Genomic DNA, 19403 nt, shown 5'->3' with positions numbered 1-19403 from the left:
AAATCCTCCTATCCACGCGGCTGAATGATTGCTGAAGAAGCAGGCCCGCTGGATTCAGGATAAATAGAGCTGTTACTGAGGTTTTGTCACCGCACAAAGACGCTGTTTATAGCACCGAGGCCTCGGAAAAAAAAACATTTTCTGGCCAAACAAGGTAAATGAAGCATAATTGGAAGCCCATTACCAAATTGAAAAACGGGTGCCTTTTGTTTTAACTGTGTTAGAATCGAACTGAGGGCGCCTCTCTTACTCTGTAAACCTGCATCAAACTGCAGGGCTCAATAATTATAATGTTCAGGATCCTTCTGAGGGGCGAAGAAAATCAATAGACTAAGGACAAAGAACCTATAGCCATCACTTAATTCTCTTATCACTGTGATTTAGGGGAAGAGGAGGATGTTAAATAACTGTAAATCTTCTGCTATGACTTTGAGGGTGCTTTATGGCAGTTCTTACAGCGTCTCCCAGACAGAATGTCCATACCTTCCGCAGACCACACAATTTATAGCTTTATTACCCTTTGTCTTAAAGAGCAGGGAGACATAGCAGGGAGGAAGGAGATAACAGGCCAGCACAGGGGTGGTTGGGGGAAGAAAAAAAAGTCGGATGCCATCATCGACATAGACATATCTCCGTGACAGGTTTACGGCTCAGGAGCAGGGCTTCTATTTGGGGGTTGGGGGGGGACGAGAAAGCGTGGGTGTCCCACCCCTCCCTTAACTCCCACCTGTGCATCCCCCAAACTGCAGCACGTGCCCCCCTGTAGAGGAAGCAGAATTCAATCTTTAACTTATCCACTGATGATCTGATTCACTCTGCTGTTCAGTTGCCTCCACGCCTTCCTGGAGGTCACAGGGAGGACTGACAGAGGGGGAGGACTGAAGCGAGGGAGGGCAGACAGAAAGGGGGGGTGGAGCGCTTTTTCACCACAGAGTCATGAGTTCCTCTGGACCGGGCAGATGCTTCCTCATATTTTCTAGCTGCGCTGACAAGTGGCTTATTGTTTCCCTTGATAAGGGTACAGTGTTCCCGGTAATGGGAATTAGAGGGAGGCGTAAGTCACCGAGACACAGGGCGAGACTGAGTCAATAGATAATGGGAGATTTCTCATGGATGCAAAAGGCACGTTTATTATCAGTGGTGTTTAAAAAGAGCGAGGCCTCTTATTTGTCTTCCAGCTACACTCATGGGTGGTGTGAAGGCTAGAAATAAAAGTTACACTTTGCTTGAACCCTGTGAAAGAGGTTCCAGCCAGATGCCCCAGACGGCCTGTTCTAAACTGTGTTGACTCATGACAGACTGACGTTCAACAACCAAATGAACAGAACCTTATTATTACTGCATGAAATGGAAAAGAAGTTCCAGCGCTACAGGATTATTAATAGCTCATGATCAATCTGGATTTATGCGTTGATTTGATTTGCTTTTGGAGATCTACGGAGGGTTTTTGAAAAGATTTGTTAACGTTGTAAATCGGGAAATTTTCTTAACTTCTATCTAATGGACAACAGTCTAAACATTGTCTATGACTGTCTGTCGATGTTAATGTGCATTGAGACCCAGAAGCATAACATTGTGCGTTATCGTGTGGCTCCAGACTGTTTGGACGCAGCAGAACGCTTTGTGTCAAATCCACACTGACATATTATCACTTTTTAAGTCTATATGGCATGCAGTTGCTTTTCACACATCCAGCTGACAGAGAGCAACATTACCACTCAGCTGAAATTGTGTTTCTGGTCACATGATGAATGTAAGCCTATATATTCACCCTCATTTTAGCTTTGCGTTGCTCTACACCAGCTCCTGAGGGACATGTCTGGCTCTGAGGTAGCTAACGGCTCCACTATGTTCACTCACACCAGTGTCTGTCTAACACTTTTTTTCCGCATTGCAAAAAAACACTAACACCCACTGACATCTGGCTTTTGTCATCGATTGGTAGGTGCATGCATTCGGCATTCATTCATTCCCGGGTCAAACGCCTTTGCAGTGGTCTTGGATATTTATCAGCTCTAACTCTGGTCAGCAGTGATTTCAACACAACCAGGAGAAATGCTGCAACGCACGTTGAATTTCTAGACGTGGGCATGTAATATTTTTCCATCCAGCGCTTTTCAAGCAGTGCATGAGCATAGCTCGGTCCGCGTGAAGTTTGGAAGAGAGATTGAGGTAAAAGCTGCAAGAAAGTTGTCGCTGGCTTCTTGTCACTTTCTTCTGTTCCCTGTTGCCCCGTTGTGACGTCGAAACTCGACATACTAGACACATAAAATAGAGAGGCAAACTTGTCTGCCGGCATCAAGAAAGAAGTCAACCACCTGTTTTTAGCAGGTTTATCCACCTTTCCATATATGCACACGTGCACTAATTTCGGTGCAAAATGGTGCAACTCAAAACAGCGACGCTGTGGCCCAAAACCAGGACAACATGTGTTGATTCATTTCTGTCAGCGAAGACTTTCAACTTTCACATGTCACGCACAGATAATGAACATGTTGATTATAGCAAATTTAACCTTGTGAGGAGACAGTTGCATAGGGAAATACTAGGACATATTTGAAGCTTGGGGTTTGTGGAGTTTTTCTGCTTAATTGAAGGCAATAATCCATTCTGCGTTTCTAAAAATAGTGTAGTCACGACCGCCAAGGTGCTTATGCGTTCGCCTCTGTCCATTTGTTTGTCGGTCAGTAGGATTACACAAAAAAATACTGAAATGAAACAAACAAAAACGTATAAAAGTCGTTGCTGAACCTCCATATTGAGGACCTGACTCCACCTATTGTGCACAGTGAGAGGGTTTAAGGGAAGCAGACCTGTTCGTAGACACATTTCGACCCAGTTTGTGACCTCCTCCCCCAAACAATGCTGACATCAAAGGCACAGTTTGTACTCTCCCGCCTGATAAGTTATTGTCAACAGCTGCTCAGACAAGAAATGACTATTTACAAGAACCACACACCGAACAGCAGACGGGAAGTCAAAAAAAACCCCAACAATGGTCCTCTCAAGTCATAAACAGACACGTTCGATGGCTCGGACTTCAAAAAACCAACAGCAAATCTATAAACGCTCCACTTTCCCGAAAAGCAGGTGCACGAAAAACAAACCTACTCTAGCAAGAAGCATAACGTCTACCCTTTCTGCTGACACAGAGCTGCAGAAATAAAAAAAAAAAAAACCAAAACAAAAAAAAAACAGGGAGCTTTAGAGGGGAAAAAAGCACAATTACATACCCTCAGAGTGATTTGTGGCTGTGTACTGAGAATCTTAAACCCTGAACCATCCAACATGGTCAGCGAGCAGAGCAGCAGTGAGGGTGTCCTCCTCCTGACAGCTCCCCCTAGGGCCCTGGAATACATTAACCACTGTGGTCCACAGGGGTGTTAGGAAAAATTACTCACTCCTGCCATGTGACACCCTCGATAAATTAAACTCCCCCTTTAAGTTTTAAAGGCAAATGCATATTGTGGCCATCACTTAGAGGCTGGCCTGTCCGTGCTCGTGCATAATTCGCTGTAACAATGTGTTACCACAACTCGGTAACCCGACCCAGCGGCCGACTGCAGATGAGTGAGCAATGTGTGCGATGATGTCGGAGGGAAAGGAGGAAGTGTGTGGAGAAATTGCATCAAAGGCTCCGTGTCTTCATAATTAATAAATTCTAGTCCATCAAGCTGTAATCTAATTATGAAGTATGCCTTCATCTGCCATGAATCATTTCTGCACTTTGTTAGCTAAATTGGAGGAAAGAATCCAGACACATCATTGAGATTTAATTCTTTCCTTTTTTTTCTTTTTTTCTCCTTTGTGGAAAAGCGCTGAAAAAGTTAGAGGCCTGACACAAAAGGATTGTTAAACCCCCTGTAGCTAATGGCTTCAAAGAAAATGTAATTATGATTTAATAATTGACAAATTAAGCCCAGGGTGCTTTCAGTTTTTGGCAACGGCCATGATCCATAAAATCAGTTTTTCTAACAGCTGCATGTCTAAAAGAGGTAATTACATTCTCTGTAAACACATATAAAACCTAAGCAAACACAGCGAGCAGACGGCTGCGGATTAGGGGTGAGATGGAGATGTCATCCCGTCGTCACGATGGCACATCTGGAAGATAACTCTGTAAAAATGCGGCTGGTGATAGGTTCTTTCAATAAAAAAAAAGTCTCTCTAAATAAATTCCCACTGTGGAGGAGATACTACAGCCGTGACAAGCCAATGACGAACTTGCGGAGTTGCGCCGGGGAACGTCAACACCTCCACTCAACAAAAAAACATGACGACCTCGAAAAAACTAATTACGTGTCACACTGGAGATCATTTGAGTTGCTTCGGTACAATGCGATCTTGTTTGTGGAACACCAGAAACGCGGAAATACCTTGAACATAATCCTCGTAAACAGCTCGAAATAAGTCAGCCTTCTGTGGTTTGTTTTTTTGTTTCCACCGTGCTGACACGCTACAATACAGCAACATTTGAGAAGATCCGCGCCTGGTTTCCAGAGTCCTCATCGTCCGCTGAGAAGCTTGACAACTCCCGTCTTATTAGGCTGCTCACAGCGTTCCACGATGAGACCGCTGCCTTCAACTTGAGTGAAACTTTATATTTCCCTTCTTCCTGCGCTCTTTTTTTAACATGCACTAATGATCTCGATGAGACAGAGAGCGGGTGAGAAAGGGAGACGCGGAGCACAGACAGAACCCAAATGCAATGTGTAAGATGAGTAACATGATTAGTCGAGTCACCAGCCAAGGCCTTCAGTCAGAGGCAGCGACGGTAAAGATCACAAGACACATTAAGAGACTCTCCGTCACGATGTGAAAGAACATCTGAGTTCTCAGCTGCCGCCATTCATTCTCATAATGACAGTGAATGCGGTTGAAAGCAGTGGGATCTCTGAATGGCATTAAGCTTTCAACTTTGATTAGGTGACTCGCAGGAGATGAAGAGAAATCATTTAGAGGAGGATAAGTGTGTCAGGAGATAATGGCGCCACAGGTTGAAGGAAGCACTGGCTCCCACTGAAGCTGATGAAACACAGCAACAACCTGAGAAATCCAGGTGCGTCCCTGTTTAGGTGCGTGTTTGCGCGGATGCGAGCATGAGCGCGACGTGCAATTTGCTGTGATTTGAATGTGCGTGCGTGCACGCATGTGCATATCTGCCTGCCAAAGATCTCACTTTCTTTGTGTTTCACGTCAGGCATCTCTGTCTCGGTGACAGCATTTCACATTGAGGTGGCATGTCTTGGAAAACAAAACTAAGAGGGCTAAATACCAGCAGTAAATACTTTGTCACAGCAAATTTAGCCAAATTAATGTCAAAAAAGTAATTACAGTTTGATTGTGTGTGTGGAAAGTTGTCAAGCCTTTGAGCTTGTGAGACTCCTCACACACAAATATTTCTGTTTAACCATCACCATCATAAATCAGTATGAGGAGCCGGGTATCATCTGGAGATTCAAATTGTAGCTGTGAAAGTACAAAATCCTTCAAAATGTCTTTTAAAACTTTACGAATGTTCTCTGTGCCCTGACCAAAACAAAACATGATGACAGGTGCCAGTTTACGACATCCCTCTCTTTATCTCTGAGTCTCCTCAATTTCCCCCGACAGAGAGAGAAAAGACAGAGGGAAGGGGGAGGAGAGGCAGCGCAGGGGACCTGAAGTGTGTTTAGGAGGAAGATGGCTGTCAGTAGCTGTCAATCGTCGGCTTTTTGATGCCATCGTCTTGGCCCAGGCCTGTCTGTCTCGCAGTGTAACAGCTATCAAAGACTCACTCACAGCAGAGACAGGCGCTAGGTTGGAAACACGAGGAAATCCACACGTTCTCTCATTTACACCTGGCATATAAACTTTGTGAAATCTGGGTCTGTGAATTATGATGGAGACGATCATTCTCACCTGGCCTTGAAGCAAAGTAAATAATAAAAAAAAAAAAAAAAAAATGCTGAAGTGATATGACAGTCCTCTGAGTGCATTGCATATGAATGTTGGTAAATGTTTGGAAAGAGAGATTGCATTCTCTATCGTTCCATTTTATTCTGCTCATTTTGGTGCTTTTGGTTCCACAGTGCTGTATTCCGGTGCAATATGTAACCCTTGGTTTACAGTCTGGACCACTATATGCACGGCTAATCAGGCTAACTAGCTAAAAGCAGCTACAGTCAAAAATTGCCCACACTAAATTTGACAGCTGGCCAGTTCCAAAATACTGTACCTTTAATAACAGGATTATAGATTGTAACCAAAGCCTTTATCAAAGGTTAAAAATAATTTCATAAATACTGTATAGATCTGTAGAAAGCTGCAGAACAACTTTCATGTTGCCAGTGTGCTAAATGCTTTTGGTTGGTTTATATTCTCGTGCAGTGTTGAACCTGCCTTGTCTTTTTAGCCCTTTCCTTATCTTGGCCCCTATGGAGGCCAAAAGTGCCAAAATCAAAAGCCAATATGCATTCAATAGCAACCAATAGGCAGTAATAAGGATGCGTAAATATAAATATTGATTAAAGCATAACTGGGAAAGTAAATAAATAGGGTGAAATAATGCCTATATTTATTTTTAAAGAGACATGGGGTTCTTTATTATTACTTGATAATCAGCCATCATTTATAAATTTAAGTAAGTCATAAGTATAGGGTCACACACAACTCTTTAGTTGTAATAGTTTTATCAAAATATATGTAAATTCTCAAAATGACTGCATATACAATTACATTTTATTTTTTGCAAAATAGAGGTTGTGGTCTCAAAATGAAATAAAATAAAACCAAATGGTCCTGTCAAAGGTGCACTATGTAGTCTTGTGCAAGAAATTCAATCAAAAGCATGACATCATTTCAAACTGTTTATATTTGAAAGACTTTTCAGATTAGCCACCTCTCTACGTTCAAACAGCACTCTAGTTGACATTGTAAATGTTACCTTTCTGAGTGTGTGTTCGAAAACTACATAGTGCACCTATAATGTCTTAATGTTATTAACAAATGCCTTATTTAGAAGGTTATACCAGCACAACCCTAACCCAAAGGAGAAAGCACACAGTGCAGTCAAGGAATGCTACACGACTGTTCCCAGTACAAACAGAAGCTCAAATGATTTTCGTTGTTTGCTTTCCTTCGGCCATTTTTCGCTGCTCCAAGTGGCAAATCATTCAAAAGAGCACGTTTGTACGGTTAGTCGCGCATCCAGAGCGCTTCAGCAGGAGAAACGTCTGAATAGAGAGCGGCACAGTCGGGTATTTCCAATGATCAATATCATGAGCGACTGAGCAGTGATCTGTTAAAAGAAAGTCGCACACTGGTTGCCTTTTTTCCCTTATTATTGCCAGAGCAGAGCATTTTGAAGAGAGTAAGTCACCTTATGTTGCTCCGTTGATGACATCAATCTGTCCTGCTGTCCTTGGTCGACTGTCTGCTTTTCTTCTTGTTTGTGACAGATCGCTCATATGGCCTACAGTTTCCTCACCACACCTCAGACAGCATCAGGATGACTGTGTCCAGACGACCAGATCGCAACTGGACGCGGAAGGCGGAGAAGGAGCTTTTGACCTTCTCCTGCCGCTTCAGTTTGGCTCGTGCTTTTCCTTCGCTGCGTCTGCTTGGCAGGTGCACGCTCAGACAGAACAACGAAATATGACAGGATCCCTTCTCCAGCACACAGCTCAATCTCCGTCCCGCGTCTGCAGTTTGTAGCTGCCTTCGGGAAGTCCTGTCAGCGCTTACCATTTGGCCTTGAACCTGTGCTAAACTATTGAGTTCATCATGCATAAAACATTAAAGATGTACATCCAAAAGGCTGTGGCTGCGTGTTTATTGGCACTCACAGCTCCATAAACCATTTTCATCCCTCGCAGGATGAGACACACATGCTCTGCAGTCCTATTGATGGCGTTTAACACAGAATATAAACCATAAAACACAATAATAAACATAAGCGGAGCAAATAAATCAGATTCATAATAACCCCGAGGTGGGATTTATGTAAGCAAAGATAGAGTCTTTGTGCAAATTGATGGTACAAGCTCTATCAAAGCACCAGTGAGACACTAATATAGTCTTATAAACACAGCAGCAACACTCTAAAGTAGCTTCATCTCTCCTCTTTGGCTGGCCTAAGTGCTTAAGTAATGTATTGCTTTCATAAGTGTGCAACTTCCCAGCACTTTCTTCGGTGGAAATATGTCTCCATCCTCTGGGTGGTGTGATTAAGAATGAAATACAAAGAGCATTACTATGGAATAAATTCAAACAGTGGCATAAAGCAGGAAAGTGTTAGCTGTGCTGCGCTGAGCAGCAGCAGCAGCAGCGGTTTTCTCTCTGAGAGGCCCCCGTGACAACGACAGGGAGCTCCATCACAGCCACACACTGTCCCCCCGGCACCCGAGCTAATGTATCACCTCTGGATTACAGTAATATCTGTCTGATGGATGTTTTCCGAGCAGAGCGGTCCACATGTACCCCAGACAGGAGCCTAAGTCGCTGGGTGTAGCTCTGAGGAGATGGGGCCTCTGCTCCTGAAGGTCTGTTACACTTCTATCCCCCTGCTCCCGAATCCTACACCTCCTCCCAGCCCATTCATCCTACCTCCTTTCCCCCATTCTTCAGCTAGTTGTGTGTGTATGTACATGCACGCACGCCTGCTCACATGTGTTAGTCACAGGTCTCCGCTGAGACGCCGACTGCCATCCTGGGGCGATGCCTGGGCTCCTCCAGTCAACTTTACTGCCTTCATTTGGCCTGATGAATGGCTAGCTGCCTTATCAGTCCCTCTGCCTGCAATCTCAAGTGGTTCCCTGGAGCCTCACACTGCCTGCAGGTTTTTCGGCCGCTCTCTGCAGCACGCGCCCATCCCGCTCCTTTTACATACACACCAAACACTCAGAGATGCGCAATTACACACGGATGATACTGTTCTACACGCACAGTTCAGAAAACAACACGCGCACGAGCCAAACAAACAATGCAGCAATTGCAGCGGCCGGAAACTCTGCAGAGCCCAAACGCACACACTCTCGACACAAGGCACACAAAGCATACGCACATGTCAGCTAGCAAATCCATCATCTTTATTTCTTCCCCGATGTGCTCATATTTTTCTCGTGGCTGCACCATGCTCACAAAAATATTTATTTTTGCTGATTTTTTTTCTTTTTTTCTTTTTTTTTTTTTTCTTGAGGAAACACAAAAGAAATCACACCTCTCTTTCTCCCTGGCTCATGCCAAAATAATCAATGCTTTCCAGAGAGGGACTTGTGGCGCGACATGCGTGGAGGGAAGGCAGAAGGATGCAGACATAGCTCCAGGGCTCTGGTTGTAGATAATAAGTGAGGAGCAGTCCTTGGGTATGTTTTACAGCTATCAAGACTCATCATATTTGACATGCATTCTGGTGTTTACACAGTCTCCTCCGTAAAATCCTCTCCAGCTATAGAGGGGAACAGGGCGCAGGGAGCACACACAGCGCAGCACGTACACATTCTGCACGCGGAAGCTCTTAGAAAAGAGGAGCCGCTTGTTGCCTTCCTTTTCTCTCTCCCTTTCTCCCTCTTTTCTCCATGTCCCATCTCTTATCCACGGCACAATTGGCGGCGTTAGCACCTGTCAGCTGACTGACTTCTTGTTCCCGGTGGCTTATGAAAAAATCATGGCTGCTGGGCTTCAGAGGCTGCTTTCCCATCAATATGAATTCACCATGGTCTTCATGCAACATTAGGCCAGGCCCTGCTTTCATACAGCAAGCCACACGCTCTTTCGTCTGTAATACACAAGAGGAAATGAAAAGAGTAAATAGTCCTTTTGGAATGTTGCATTCGATCATGGGTGGAACCAAGTCGCCTATGAAAGGGACCAGTATCCTTGGCTCTCAAAAGCACATTTGCCTTCCATCCCCGTATATTACGGCATTGTGCTCTGTGTCCCTTATTAGTGTGTCCTGTTTTACAGTAAATGAAACAGTACAAATCTCAGCGCAGCCCCGCCACGGTTGTCCCCAAATGTTATACTCGGGAATAAAAAAACACGTTTCCACATTTAGATGCAAAACTCCGTTTATGCACTTTTGGTGTGAGCACTACTGCAGTGTGTCGTGCGGCAGAGTCAGAGCGTGGTGTGTAAGAAGACTATTCAGGAAGGAATGAACTAAAGCATCCAAAGCAAAATGACATTGCACTCTCAGTCATAAGCTGAATTATTATTATTTTTACTTATATTTGAAAATTAGAATGACCAGACCTTTGTTATATATTTTGTTGAGTTTGTGCACAATATCCCAAATTATACACACCCAAAGTAACGCACAAACACTATTAAAAATAAGGTGAACTAACTTATAAAACCTTAGATTTAAAGTCACATAGATAGATTTTCATGAGCACCACCGGTTGTTTAAAATTGAAGACAAATATAAATAAATTAAATAAAATATGAATAGAGAGGACAGCAAGGAACGCATCCTATATGCAGTATAAACCTATGTCTCTCCATGAACACGTTTTTTTATTATTTTATTTCATTTATTTCAGAAAAGGAGCCACATTAAATGTTGTCCAAACACAAACAAGCGACTACACTGACAACTAACAAGCACTTGACCGAAATACTGATTAAATCAAAAAACTTGCATGATCAATAAATGAGTAAACATGATAACAAATCCGAGCAGACATGTGAAGCTTTTGGTGCTTGACGTTTCTCCAATACTGCTGCAGATAAAACTGATACCAAAAGAATATTGATGCTAATGCCCGGCCCGCGTCTCGAGAGGGGCCGCGCGTAGACACAGCCTGTATGAGGGGGCCACAATCTGAACGGTAAACAACTGCCCTGAATTAGCAGTGAAATCACAGCAGAATGCTCAAAAGTTACTCTGAGATTTCAGCCGTGCTCATGAAAGACTCATCCGACCTTCATTTTACATGGACCGGCTGCAAACCCTCGGCTCCCCTTCAGCGCTCTATCTCTCTGCAACACGCTGAAAGTCAATTAACTACACCACTTCTCTCTGACATCATCGCGCTAATACAAGCTGCTCTTGACCTTATGTTTGTGTGTCTTTTCCTGATTGGATTAACTTCAGATGTGGTGTGTGTCTGGCTCTATTACAGAGGGTGTGTTGTGATTTCAAAACCCTGAGCCCTCCTCCTCCTCCTCCTCCTCCTCCTCCTCCCTCCCCCTCCTGCAGCCACTGTCCCACCCCTCTCTTCCTTTACACCTCCCCGAAGGTCTGCTCTCCCAACACGCCATCTCGAAGAATTGTCACGGACATGCACACACACACACACACACACACACATATGCCTCTGCTCATGCCTCCAAACAGTCATATCCCATGCGACTCCTGCACAGTGATGGAACGCCTGAAGAAATCCATCCCTGCCTCCTCACCCTCCATCTCTCCCTCCGCTCCCTTTTCTCGAGTCCGGAGGGGTCATCTCAGACAGAGGGCTCATAATCAACTCAATTAAGTGAGTCTGATTGCTGTGGCAAATTGGTCGGGGGTTATAACATTATCATTAGCGCCTCAAGTGCGGTCACAATGGGACACGGCAGTCAGATGAGAGTGAGACTAATAGGAAGAGAGGATATAGAGAGTCCGGACAGTCGCTGAGGCAGAGTTGTCTTTGTGGAGATGATGAGCGGATAAAAATGTGACTCTCTGCACCGGAGGAGGAACATGGTGTGAAAGGGAAGGGGGCAGTTAAAATCTCAGCATCCGAGCGCCGCTACAAAGACGGAGCATCCTTCCCCTGGCTCCGACTGCAGCTAGGAGACCTGCTGGCTTAGAAAACCAGTGGCTCACCCAGTAATTGTTTCTGAGGATGTGACATTTGTCTCTTCTTGTGGCTTGCTCAGGGTGTCAACACCTTTCATACACCCAAGGCTTTCCTTCACCGTGGCTCACGTGCCCCGAAGCAGCCTGTTTGATCTTTTTGAGGACTGTCAACTTATCGCTTGACTCCATGGAAATTGAATTCTGTATTTATTTACGCGCTGGGTTAATAGTATAGATGCTGAGGTGATTTGAAAGTCAAACAAGCACACCTGCCATTCATCTTTCTTTTTCGGCTTTCTCCTGAAGCAGATCCTCTGTTTTGTTCTGTGCGCCTCGAAGACACAAAGACAGGATGATAATGAATTGAAAGGCTTATCCTAGACATTCAAAATACTCACACAGCGGCGATAAATCCAGATTTTCATGAGTGAAAAGCAGTTTTTTTTTTGGGGGGGGGGGAATATTTTTGCCATATCCTCATCTACATTCAGCAACCCTCCGAGTGGCCTACATAAACTGATGCTCTTTCGGTGTCTACTCTAGAAGCACACGTTTGGGTCTTGCACAGCAGCACAGTGGCCCAGTTTGAGTGAAATCAGTGTCAGTGCATCTCTAATCGTGTGTGCCGGTGCATGCGCACGCGTGCGAGCCTCTTCCGGAAGGTTTAAACAGACTTGTCATGTCGGGAGACGCCGCTTGTCAGACGGAGGACAAATCTGAGGATGTCAATTGAATGCGGAGAAATGTCTGTCAGTCGTTTTGACGTCGGTCTCTCCATTGTGATTAGCATCACTTAATATTCATGCGCGCTTATCTGCCTGCTGAGACGATGCCAAGCTGACTGCTGCTATTAAGAGAGCGCGGGAGGAAGCAAGTCTCCCTGTGATCGAAACACAGATGATGTAACAGCCATGTGGCATTACAAGCGTGTCAATATGTGTGCGCCCTGCGTGTACTCTGTGATGGTGTCGCAGGTCAATTCAACAAGAGGAAAAGTGATATTAGTTCCCAGACAGGCGGAGTGAAGGCCTGGCTGTCTTTTGTGCCATGAGTGTTTGCATGGAGCGGAGTGTGGATTAGCTAAACAACACTGCCACTTGCTGTTCATGTGTAGGTACTAGACAACACAGTAAAGGGAACATGCAGATAGAATGGGCTCAGGAGCGCTGAAAGGCCTAAAAGTTGAGGTGTTCCAGGAGTTTTAAGTGCTCGAAAAATCACATGCAGACCAGATTAGGCAGGCTTGGTTTTAAAATCTATACCTGCCAGTCTCCTCTGCATGCTTTGCAAAATTTAAAAAACCTTTTTTTTTTCCGTCAGTGTCCTCCCCCCTCCACGCGCTTAAATGCATCAAAACAGGAACCTCCTGAATTATTTTGTTTCATATTAGCGGTTGTACGTGTCAAGTTTTGTTTTCTTGTTTCTCCACCACACACTTTCTTTCCACCTCCGAGAGAGCGTGTGAATGTGTGTCATTGTGGCACTCTGACAGTCACGGCCGGGAGGAGGAACAGTGGTGCGCTCGCTGCAGATGGCAGCACACATTTTTTCATTCCTTAAACAGACACAAAAAGCAGCTGAGGGACCAGGGCCTGTCTGTAGAATGTGCCGGGGAAGAGTAGGTACTTGGCACAAGTAGCAGAAACAATTAGCGTCACATAAGCAGAGGCCCGGAGCAGCTGGAGAGAGATGGTGGAAAAACACGGCATCTCATTTTTAAGCGAGAGGACCTCAGCAGAACTGTGCGCGCACTCCGAGACATCCCCTTCCTCTCCTCGTCACAACTCAAACATTTTTTTTGGAGACAGGCCGTGTCACAGCTCATTTAATTGATGTGTTCTTGTCGGCGGCGTGTTTTTGTTTGTATCCGTGCATTCTTAATTAGGGAATAGACACAGGAAGCCCTGTGTCCTTGGAGAGACCTCGCATCCCACTCACATCCCCAAAATTCCTTTTTGAACATTCCCGGCGACCGTCTTCCCTGTTCCCTATTTTTTGAAGTTGCGAGGCGAGATGATCTAAAGTGTGGCTCATGAAAACACTCCACCAGTCTCTCTCTCTCTCTCTTTCTCTGCCTTTCCCTCTCTCTCTCGACAAAGCAGTGCTCATTAAACCTTGCCTGCTTCACAGATGAGCTCAAAGAACATGTGACATGTTTAAAAAGAAACCAAAAAAACAATCAGGTTTGACAGAAAGAAGCGGATACATTCTTCCTGTAAAGTTTGTGAAAACCTGATTTCATATATTAAAGAGGAGGTGTGTTAGTTTTTTAAAGTCTGTTTAATGCAGCACTCATACACTCATACAAGCTCTGCTCTGATGTCACCACTTTGTCACCGTTGCTGGCAGATTGGCAGGATAAGGTGCTCATGCTGACCTCTCCCCTCTGCATCTGAGAGTCCAGTTTTTTTATACCAAAACACAGCCACACGAGTGCCAGTAATGGTATGAATGGAATAATGTGTATCTCACAGCAGCAAACGCAGAGAAAACTCACTCACAGTAACAAAGCTGTTTCTGTCAAAGCCTGCTCAGTCTCCCGTCTCATTCTTGCTTGTGTGAGCGCTTATTATATGATTGTTTTATAATTGTGGATGTATTCATGTGGACATGACTTTAATGTTGCTGCATGTAAAAGTGGAGCTAATTTCCGTTACTCCATTGACCTTTAATAACATATCAGAGTGTATTTGTTGGTTTGTACTTCATATTGATAATCTGAATCTGCAAAGGAGTAACGAAAGCTCTCAGATTGATGGCGTGGGGTGAACTGTGATATTTTTTTCCTCCAAATTGTGCAAACGCTTTAAATGGAAATACTCAAGTAAAGTACAAATACCTCAAAATTGTACGCGAGCACAGTATTTGAATGTACTTAGTTACATTCCCGTAGTCTAAATGACATCGCCTGCAATACTCACAAAGACCATAAGCCCAAGAACTCACCGCTGAATTGCATAGAAGCGCTGATCACTGCTCATGAAACAACCCTGGATTTGATACCCAAGCAAAAGAAACTGAAAGCAAATGACAACTGTATGTGTCTGAGATTCAGCAGTCACATTAGTTCTTAAACTGTCGTTCTTCTTGCCTTGCTAACCTCTCTATACTTTGCCATGAAAAGTCACATGTCTACAGACCTTTGGAAATATGCACGTCTTAAAAGAAGCACATTTAATCACTGTAATCATGGAAAAACACCGAAGACCACACCAGAGAAATCCTCTTTCACCCTTCTACCACTAGGAGGCAGTGTTGTTAGTCAGCAGAGGACTGTAAGGAGTTGGAAAGAAATGAGGGTAAGACCTGTTTGAACCCCAAACACATCTCAGTAGTTTTTTTTTTTTTTTTTTTTTTGTTTTGCATACTTCCTGAACACAGAAGTAGAGAGTTACAGTCTCACGCCCTTCAGCTGAGAACAATTTCAAACTAAAGCTGAGCCATTTCTTTTATCAGTTTGTCACATTTGGAGAGTGTTTGTCATGGTTTTCAACTCCTCGCGCAGGAATATACACTTTGGGAAGGAGCAAACTATCTTGCGAAATACCCAGACATTACATTTCACTCTTGAATTGCGCTGAGATACAGCACTGAGTAGTAGTTTACATTTAGGAAGACAGATAAAACTGTTCAAAGTGCTTGTTTGGATTGCAAAAGAGCTGACAGACTGTCTGGGGTATTTTGAGATTCACAGCAAATAAAAAGAACAAATTGGGTCAGTGTTGGTCACTCTACTGGGATTTTCAGTAATTCAATCAGATTATTGTTATTTTAAAAAAATAGTAATAAATAAAGATGAACTGTACTGTTTGATATCAAAATATTTCATGGTATCATATGTGTATTATAATTACTGTCTATCCTTCAGAAATGTCCCTGCTTTTGTAATATGTGTCGGTCACAAATCAATAAGCTGAGCCTCCCTCTCAAAGGTCAGACAAAGCAAACACACACTGTACAAAAAGGACTGACACACAGAGATTCAGTGGATTTAATCTAGAACTGTCCAAGCGTTCGTTAACAAAGCCCAGAGAACAATGGCTGCAGATATTAAAATGCTGTTTTGTGTTGGGCTTGCTGTTGTACTATCAGGTAAGAGGTGGATTTGGTTTTGTCTATCATCTGGCAGGTGACAGACGTTTCTCGGATTGGCGGTAATGGCAGCTGCTGCCGCTCTGTTCCTCCTCGCTCAGGTGTGGGAGAGTCTGCCTTTGTTGGGAAGAGCCACAGCAAAGGGAAGGACGACGCCGTGCTGCAGTATGTTGTTAACAACTCACTGAGGGAGCATCCGGTCCTCACCAAACTAAGGCTGGTAAGAAAACCAACAACTCTGCCCTAATGTCTCATTCTGATATGAAGGCGATGACTGTAGCATTCATTTCATACATATTTTAATGCTGCAATACCCTTCTTACTGGTCTTGCTCGGACCCAAGTTCCCATGTTGCAGCCAAGTTGATATCTTTAAACGTGTTCCCTACGAAGCTCTTCTGATCACCTTTAGTTTAACATGGGCAGGCTGCCAACATTGATCAACATGCAGAGGCCACCAGCAGTTATTTAGGTCAGACCGACGCTGGTCTGTCACCTGGCGCTCCAGGCTAAAAACTAAAGATGATTGTGGCTTTGAAGTTTGGCGCTTCCAAAGTTTGGATCTCACTGCCACCGGATGAACCATCAGGGAACACTCTCAAGAAACTTTCAAGAAGTAGCTGAAGACACACCTGTTCAGAATTTGATGTGTTTAGTTTGTGTTTTGTGTCATATGTATATTTGATCATCTTTCCTATCCGTACAACAACTAACTTGAAACAAAACAAAACATAATCACAACTGTCAATAATTTAAAAGTATGAGCAGTATATTTGTTGACCACTAGAGAGCGGCATAGTGCCAAAGAACCCTACACAGCTCCATGCAAGCTAAGGGGCAGCACCAGGAAATGTTTTTTAACCTTTAAGTAACACAATACAGTGATATATACCAAACTAGTTTATCTCTTCATTTCAGAGAACCCTTGAAGACCAGTGGAGTGTCATGATGGTTGCAAGTGAACAAGCACAGTTTATGGCAAATCTCATCAGACTGATAAATGCAACTAAAGCTATTGAGATTGGTAGGTGGGTGATATAAGTAATATTGTCGGACACTTCCTCTGTTCAAAGACGGTTGTTCCATTTTGACATAAATGGATTCTTTAACTCCTCTTTCAAACCATCAGTCTCCTCTTGCCAAGATGTTTACGTTGTTGTCCTCAAAGGAATTATTGTTCTCCTTCAGAATGATGTGAGTGGACAGCAGAGTCTTGACCTGAGGAGTTGGTCATCCTGTCTTGTGCCATTTGTTTATGGAGACATTGTTTTGTCTCCCCAATGTACAAATCTGTGCAGTCTTGGCTGCACTGAACAGCATAAACTACATTACTCTGCTTTTGCCTGGGCGTTTTGTTGTTAGGATGGACACGTTTCTGCCTGAGCGTGTTGCTAGGTTTGAAGTGATGAAAGATCCTGCTGAGTTTCTCAGATATTCCAGCAACATAAGGAATGATGATAATGTCCTTTGTTTTCTGTCTAAAGATTATACTATTTTTTTTTTAAATATGCAATAGTAAGTGATGGAATGCATCTAAGTGCATTTACTCCAATGCTGTACTATACATGAGTATTTCCATTTTCTGCTATTTAAAGGGACCCTATGTAGTTTGGGATAAATTATAAATAGCTCATATTTTTAACATTCACCATATTAATGAGGTAACAGTGCAAACTCAGAAATATTGTTTAATATTATTATTTTTCCATAAGAGAATAAACAAGCTCTTCTCAGTGGAAAATAAGGTCCCAGAACACTGTTTAAAGCTAAAACATTGGCAGGATCCGCCTCATATAAACAAAGTGAAACAGTATGAAGTTGTGTTGTCCTTTAATGTCAGTTTGTTTATTCTGTCATGAAAAGAAGAGTTTGTGCTCCTTTATATTTCCATTGCACATTTTGGAGACAAATTTTATAAATTTTTCTCACTACATCTATTTGATTATATTCTGCAGGGATGTACACAGGCTACAATGCACTGAGCATGGCATTGGCCATGCCAACTAATGGAGTTGTGGTGGCTTGTGAAATAGAAGAAACCTATGTGAACATTGCCAAACCGTTTTTTAAGGAGGTGAGAGAATTTCCTCTTTCTAAACAGCATGACTCACATTCAATCATCCATATAGCCACTGTTCAAACCTTCAATCTTAAATCCATAATAGAACAGGTTGTACTACCCAACCTGGCACTAGTGCAACATTTGAATTTGGCACTCTGCAAGTTTAGTAAGATTGATTGTTGCTTCTGTCAGAGTGAGATTGTGCAGCTGACAGCATGCTCTGCATCCACCTCCTGTCAATACGTCCTCACTTAATGCTGCTGGCGAATAAAAAAGGTGTCTGCTCAGGAAGCGGTGTCACATAAAGATGCAAAGCCAAACAGGAAATCAATCCCTGTTTTAGCCTGGCCAAACATTCTCTTTAGAAAACAATTAAAGAAAGAAGAAAATAAACACTTTAAATCTATGCACAACTCTCAAGTGACACAACTGAACCTTTTTGTACAGGCCGGAGTTGAAAACAAGATCAATGTACAGCATGAAATAGCCATGAAGACACTGGGTAAGTGCTTTTCATCTTTGTCATAATTTCTAATTAAAGAACTTTTACTGTAATTAACTTTTCCCTCTGTACCTTAAGATGCACTGATAGCAGGCGGGGAGGCGGGAACCTTTGACTTTGTGTTCATCGATGCTGATAAATTCAACTATGACAGATACTATGAGAAGTCCCTTGAGCTCATACGAAAAGGGGGCGTCATTTCTATTGACAATGTAAGCACGTCTCACACAACTAAAGCTTTTTTTAGAAAGCATGTTTAGACTGTGAACAGAGTGTAACAGTTTTTTTTTTTAAACGTATTTCAAGGTGCTGTGGAGCGGAAAGGTTGTGAATCCGGCTCCTGCTGACGTCACCTCGCAGGGTTTGGATGCTCTCAATAAGAAGCTGCACAAGGACGAGAGGATCGATCTGAGCATGCTCACTGTGGGCGACGGGCTGACCATTGCCATCAAACGCTAAAATAACTACGATATAAAAGTTACATCTATTTAAACATAATGTTGCTTTTGATATTGAATTTAAATAAAAAAAAAAAAACTCTGTGGACTCATTGCCCGCTGTGATTTTTGTCAACTACAACAATCATTACAATAAACATTACAAGTCCCTCTCTATGTTTACAAGGATGGCAATCACAAAAATGCTGGTAGAAAAGCCAAACACATGGTTTCAAGCATCAAAATGACATTATTCCTAAATCAATAAATATCACATAGCTGCAGCTCAGGATCAGATAACCATTTAAAAATAGTGGTTTGCTTTTCTTTGTAACAGAACATGAAATATGTATTGTTGTTTGTTTACATGATCAGCTCTGTTTGTAGCTACATTATACCGAGACCACAACAGCTGAAACGCCATAATAACACAAGTGAAATAAAACAAAGAGGGAAGGCATGTAAAGAAGTTCCAATTAAGCTCTTTAAAGTGAGACAAACACAACAGTCTTTATTTGTGTGTGTCACCAGACTGCTA

At 43.2% G+C, this 19403-nt stretch overlaps 1 protein-coding gene across 2 annotated transcripts; it reads left to right on the top strand.

Annotated features, from left to right (window-relative positions):
• Window positions 1–4873: 4873 nt before the first annotated feature.
• Window positions 4874–18973, top strand: comtd1 (catechol-O-methyltransferase domain containing 1). 2 transcript variants are annotated; one of them, XM_030441078.1, is made up of 8 exons: window positions 4874–5059; window positions 15020–15072; window positions 15903–16085; window positions 16783–16888; window positions 17820–17938; window positions 18374–18428; window positions 18507–18640; window positions 18735–18973. In XM_030441078.1, exons 1-8 carry the CDS (start codon window positions 5029–5031, stop codon window positions 18885–18887), a joined length of 834 nt encoding a protein of 277 aa, XP_030296938.1. In that variant the 5' UTR covers window positions 4874–5028; the 3' UTR covers window positions 18888–18973. The 2 variants fall into 2 exon arrangements, with proteins under 2 accessions (XP_030296938.1, XP_030296939.1); XM_030441079.1 differs by lacking the exons at window positions 4874–5059; window positions 15020–15072 and adding an exon at window positions 15731–15865 and having other exon boundaries at window positions 15967–16085.
• Window positions 18974–19403: the final 430 nt, after the last annotated feature.

Source organism: Sparus aurata, chromosome 15 (assembly GCF_900880675.1).
Source record: "Sparus aurata chromosome 15, fSpaAur1.1, whole genome shotgun sequence".
Classification (NCBI taxonomy): domain Eukaryota; kingdom Metazoa; phylum Chordata; class Actinopteri; order Spariformes; family Sparidae; genus Sparus; species Sparus aurata.
The sequence above is the reverse complement of the archived record's forward strand: the minus strand, read 5'-3'. Positions and strand labels throughout refer to the sequence as shown.